General features: G+C 54.3%; 1 protein-coding gene across 2 annotated transcripts; it reads left to right on the top strand.

The window, feature by feature from the left end:
* Positions 1–394: 394 nt before the first annotated feature.
* SP8 (Sp8 transcription factor) lies at positions 395–4,759 on the top strand. 2 transcript variants are annotated; one of them, XM_055589456.1, is made up of 3 exons: positions 395–542; positions 1,286–1,382; positions 1,536–4,759. In XM_055589456.1, exon 3 carries the CDS (start codon positions 1,569–1,571, stop codon positions 3,027–3,029), a length of 1,461 nt encoding a protein of 486 aa, XP_055445431.1. In that variant the 5' UTR covers positions 395–542; positions 1,286–1,382; positions 1,536–1,568; the 3' UTR covers positions 3,030–4,759. The 2 variants fall into 2 exon arrangements, with proteins under 2 accessions (XP_055445431.1, XP_055445432.1); XM_055589457.1 differs by having other exon boundaries at positions 395–1,382.
* The last annotated feature ends 275 nt before the right edge of the window (positions 4,760–5,034 follow it).

Here is a 5,034-nt window from a genome sequence, read left to right as displayed (position 1 = left end):
TCCCCTCAACAATTTACTGGTCTGTTCCCCTTTGTCACACATACAGTTAAATTGTCACTCACAACCCCCTCTCCCTCTCTGCACTGTCCCTCCCCTCCCCCCGTCACTGTTACACTGCCAGACTCTAGTCCCCAACCTCTCCGCATCCCCTCACCCCCTCCCCCGGCTGCACTGTGTTCTCCTCAGCTTGGTTGCACTCGCACATAGTTACATACACACACACAAAACCGCTTTGTAACACACACGCAGTCACGCGCGCCCCTCCCGCTACCGCTCCCCACAGCCCCCCCACGGCGGCCGGCGGCGGCGCCGATGACCTCACGGCGCGCGCGCGGCGCGGCCCGGCGAGGCCGCAGATTGGCTGGCCGCGCCTCCGCGGCACTTCAAAGCCGGAGAGGGAGCTACAATTGTGGTGGAATGGGCGGAACTGATCATTGTATTGCACACCTCTAAAAAAAACACTGCCTCTGATTTATCAATATAAAAAAGATCCTCTGAGAGGAGGAGGGCACTTTTGTGTGATGGCAACTTCACTTCTAGGGGTGAGTCTCAGGATTTTCTCTTGCTGGTTTAATTAGTTTTCTTTTATTGCCGATCGGAGGGGGTTAAAGTCGCCCCGGCCAGGCCACGGGCTATCAGTCTCTATTGAGAGCTTTTTTCCTCCCCCCTTTAAATACAAGTGAGTTTAGAAAAAAGAAAGAGGGGGAGCGGGGGGCAGAGTCACTTTTTTCAGCGCAGGAAAAGGTTCGGAGGGCATTTAGACAAGCCACCTCGCAGCGCCGGCTGCTCCCCGCCCCGGAGACGTGCGTCCAGCCTATTTTACGTGAGACGATTTCGGGGGTAAAGAGAGCAAGTTTTTCCTCCTGGGCAAATTGCAGATTTTTCTCTCTTCCCCTGAAAAAATTTCCTCAGCCCGCCTTGTCTTGCAGGTACGTTGAACCCGTCTCTCTCCCTCATTTTCTCTTTTTTTTAGTATTGTAGACTTTTTTTTAAGAAAATCAGGGAGAGCGATCGAGCCCTATAGTTTGACGTCTTTTGGCCTGGGAGAAACAACCCAGGATGGGTTTCTGGGAACTGCAACAGGATTTTCAAAGCTCTTCTGTGGATTTCAGGAGTAGCTCTTAAAAAACCAATCCAATGGTTTTTCCCCAGGCTTCTCCGCAAAGGAATCTTCCTTCCTCCCCAATCTGGACTTTTTGCTTGCTTGTTTGTTTCGAAGTGCCTGGGGCCTTGTGTGCATAAGAGTGTTGTTTTAGGTGAGAATACTTGTCAAACTCTTCTTTAGCATGGCGCTTTACTCCCGAATCAGACGCCGGCAGCCAAACTTGTCCCTTCCCGTAGAGTAGGAAGCAGCCGGGCGCCGGGGCTGTTGGGGGAGCCAGGTGAGTTGGTGGCGCCGTGCCGCAGCGAGAAATGGGGTGCACTGGGGGCGTTTTGGAGGCTACTGGAGGACTGATGCACATTTCCTTCCTCCCTCCCCCACCGGACCTTTGCCCACCTCCCCTCCCCCACCCCTTCTCCTCTCCTTCTCTCAGGAAGAACCGAGGTTGGGATCGACTCCTTTGGCCATGCTTGCTGCTACCTGTAATAAGATCGGCAGCCCCAGCCCGTCTCCCTCCTCCCTTTCGGACAGCTCATCTTCCTTCGGCAAAGGCTTCCACCCCTGGAAACGGTCCTCGTCCTCTTCCTCAGGCAGCTGCAACGTAGTGGGCTCCAGTCTCTCAAGCTTCGGCGTGTCAGGGCCCTCCAGAAACGGCGGCTCGTCCTCGGCCGCGGCGGCGGCGGCGGCTGCGGCGGCGGCGGCGGCGGCTCTGGTGTCCGACTCTTTTAGCTGTGGCGGCTCACCCGGCTCTAGCGCTTTCTCCCTAACCTCCAGCAGCGCCGCGGCCGCCGCCGCCGCCGCGGCCGCCGCCGCCTCGAGCTCTCCCTTCGCAAACGACTACTCGGTGTTCCAGGCCCCTGGCGTGTCGGGGGGCAGCGGCGGCGGGGGTGGCGGCGGCGGTTCCTCGGCACACTCGCAGGACGGCTCCCACCAGCCCGTGTTCATCTCCAAGGTGCACACCTCTGTGGACGGGCTACAGGGCATCTACCCGCGCGTGGGCATGGCGCACCCTTACGAATCGTGGTTCAAGCCCTCGCATCCCGGCCTGGGCGCCGCCGGCGAAGTGGGGTCGGCAGGCGCCTCCAGCTGGTGGGACGTGGGCGCGGGCTGGATCGACGTGCAGAACCCGAATGGCGCGGCGGCGCTGCCCGGCTCCCTGCACCCCGCCGCCGGGGGGCTCCAAACCTCGCTGCACTCGCCGCTCGGAGGCTACAACTCGGATTACTCAGGCCTGAGCCACTCAGCCTTCAGCAGCGGCGCCTCTTCGCACCTGCTCAGCCCCGCGGGGCAACACCTCATGGACGGCTTCAAGCCGGTGCTGCCCGGCACCTACCCGGACTCGGCCCCGTCGCCGCTGGCCGGCGCTGGGGGCTCCATGCTGAGCGCGGGGCCGTCGGCGCCTCTGGGGGGCTCCCCGCGCTCTTCAGCCCGCCGCTACTCCGGCCGCGCCACCTGCGACTGCCCCAACTGCCAAGAGGCGGAGCGTCTGGGCCCGGCCGGGGCGAGCCTGCGGCGCAAGGGCCTGCACAGCTGCCATATCCCGGGTTGCGGCAAGGTGTACGGCAAGACGTCGCACCTCAAAGCGCATCTGCGCTGGCACACGGGCGAGCGGCCCTTCGTGTGCAACTGGCTCTTCTGCGGCAAGCGCTTCACGCGCTCCGATGAGCTTCAGCGGCACCTTCGGACCCACACCGGCGAGAAGCGCTTCGCCTGCCCGGTGTGCAACAAGCGCTTCATGCGCAGCGACCACCTCAGCAAGCACGTGAAGACGCACAGCGGCGGCGGCGGCGGCTCGGCGGGGTCCGGAAGCGGCGGCAAGAAGGGCAGCGACACCGACAGCGAGCACAGCGCCGCAGGCAGCCCGCCTTGCCACTCCCCGGAGCTGCTGCCGCCCCCCGAGCCCGGGCACCGAAACGGCCTGGAGTGACGTGCACCCCGCCTCTGCCCCTCTCCCCTTCCTCCTCCCACCTTGGTTCGTTTGGGCTTCGTGGGTCCTGGCTTTGGCTTCAGTCTCTTTCCACCCTGCTCACTATGTCTTTCTGTCTCTGCCCTTCTCTCTTTTAACTCTCTCTGTGACAACTTTGTAAAGGGAATGTGGACATGTAAGTAACACGCGTTGCTCTCCTGGGCCCTAGCTGTCTCTCTACCGGATAACACCGGTGGGGCCCAGAACAGCCCCAGCCGGCCCCTCGGCAGGCCTTTAATTCTGGTCCTCTCCTTGTTCTCCCTTCACCATCCCGAGTTGGGACGGGCACATCTTTTAGAGGGAAGTGGCCGCTGGAGGTAAGGCTGGACCGATCCTGTGCCTGGGACCCCGGGCCTCCGAACGCGCGGTTAACCACTAGGCTGAGCAAGCTTGAGCGCCACCCAGGGCCTCCGGGGTAGGCCAGCCGCCGACTGGCTAGGTACCAGTACCAGAACCGCGTTTTCGGGCGTCTGAGTTGCGGAGCGCCCTGCCCTGCAGCCGGGCGTCGCGGACTGCCCTTCGCAGACCTGTCGGGTGCCCATCTCGGGACACGGAGACCCGGAGTTTGTCTAGTTCTGCTCTCCAACGCCAGCCCTGACTCTTTCCCTTTGTTCCCTGGGGTGGAACCGATGCAAGTTTCAGCTAAGGGCAGTCTTGGTGAATCGATGTAACAGCCTTCTTTAATCTTTATAACTTTTTTAAACGGAAAATCTAAAGAAAACACAACAGCATCCTTCTATTTGGTTTCCCTTGTAGGTAGTTTTTCCTCTATCAGTAAGCAAGTCTTTCTCTCAAAATTGTGCTAATATTGATCCCAAAGTTATTTTGATCGCATTAACTTAACATGGGGTTGGGGGTGGGGGTGAGGGTAGGTGTCTTTTTCTTATGCAAAAATACCCTTTTCCGGTGAGACCAGATTAACTATCTCCGTGTTTGTCCTTTGCTACCTCGTTTTCACCACTCCCGAGCATAATCTCTCTTTTTTTTTTTTTTTGCTAGTCCAGCAGTCAATTTGTATAGTACCCATTTCTGTAAATTCTTGCAATTCGTTGAAGATTCTTAGGGTTTAACTTTTGTGTGTGTGATTTAAACTTATATACTTAAGTAAAGAAGCTATTGTTTATTTCGAACCAGGCTGTAGTTTAAATGCCAAAAGGGAAAAACAGAAAAAAATTGTAAGATATATCTGAACCTAATGGTTTGTACAATGGGAGAATAGTTATAGATTAGGTATCAATTAACTATAACTCCACCAGTGTATGGGTGCGAGGTGCAGTTGTCCAGGAGACGATTTTGTATATTATTTTTCTTGTACATTACTTCCAGTAAATATTTGAAAATATATTGAAGTAAACTTGATTTTTTTTTTTTTTTTTTGGTCACAAGAAAATATTAAGAGTTATTCTTGCAGTTCTGATGAGCTGCAGATTTTTTGAACTCACTTCTGGAGGTGCAGAGCCACAAACGCACTTTCGGGGCCTAGTTTTGCTCGAATATGAATTTAGATAGGTATCAAACTGTAACTAAGACAATATTTGATAAATGTGGGATGACACTTAATTTAATGAAGCATGTACTTGCATTTGCTGGCAGTTCAGGCATAGTTAAAGTGAGAGTTCTCTTATATTTCATAATAACTGGGTCTGCCAAAAACCCATGTGTTAAATAAAATGTCCAAGTGAATCTCAACTAACTTTGGCCTTTGTGTATTTCCTGAAGGTAATATTGTTAACTGTTAATAATAAACACTCCTGACACTACATTTAAATGTTTGCAGATTCTGCAAACTAATTGCTCATTGTAATGTTGAAATAATTTGGATATTTCACATTGAAATGAAAAGCCTTTCTCTGGAACATTTTAGACTTGCATTTTAAATGCATGAAATGTAATTGATTTATTTGTAATATTTTAAATGGTATTAATAAACTCAGATAAAGACTAGGTCAGTTAATTTGTATTTTTT

Source organism: Bubalus kerabau, chromosome 8, assembly GCF_029407905.1.
Source record: "Bubalus kerabau isolate K-KA32 ecotype Philippines breed swamp buffalo chromosome 8, PCC_UOA_SB_1v2, whole genome shotgun sequence".
Classification (NCBI taxonomy): Eukaryota; Metazoa; Chordata; class Mammalia; order Artiodactyla; family Bovidae; genus Bubalus; species Bubalus kerabau.
This window is presented reverse-complemented; position numbering and strand designations above follow the sequence as displayed.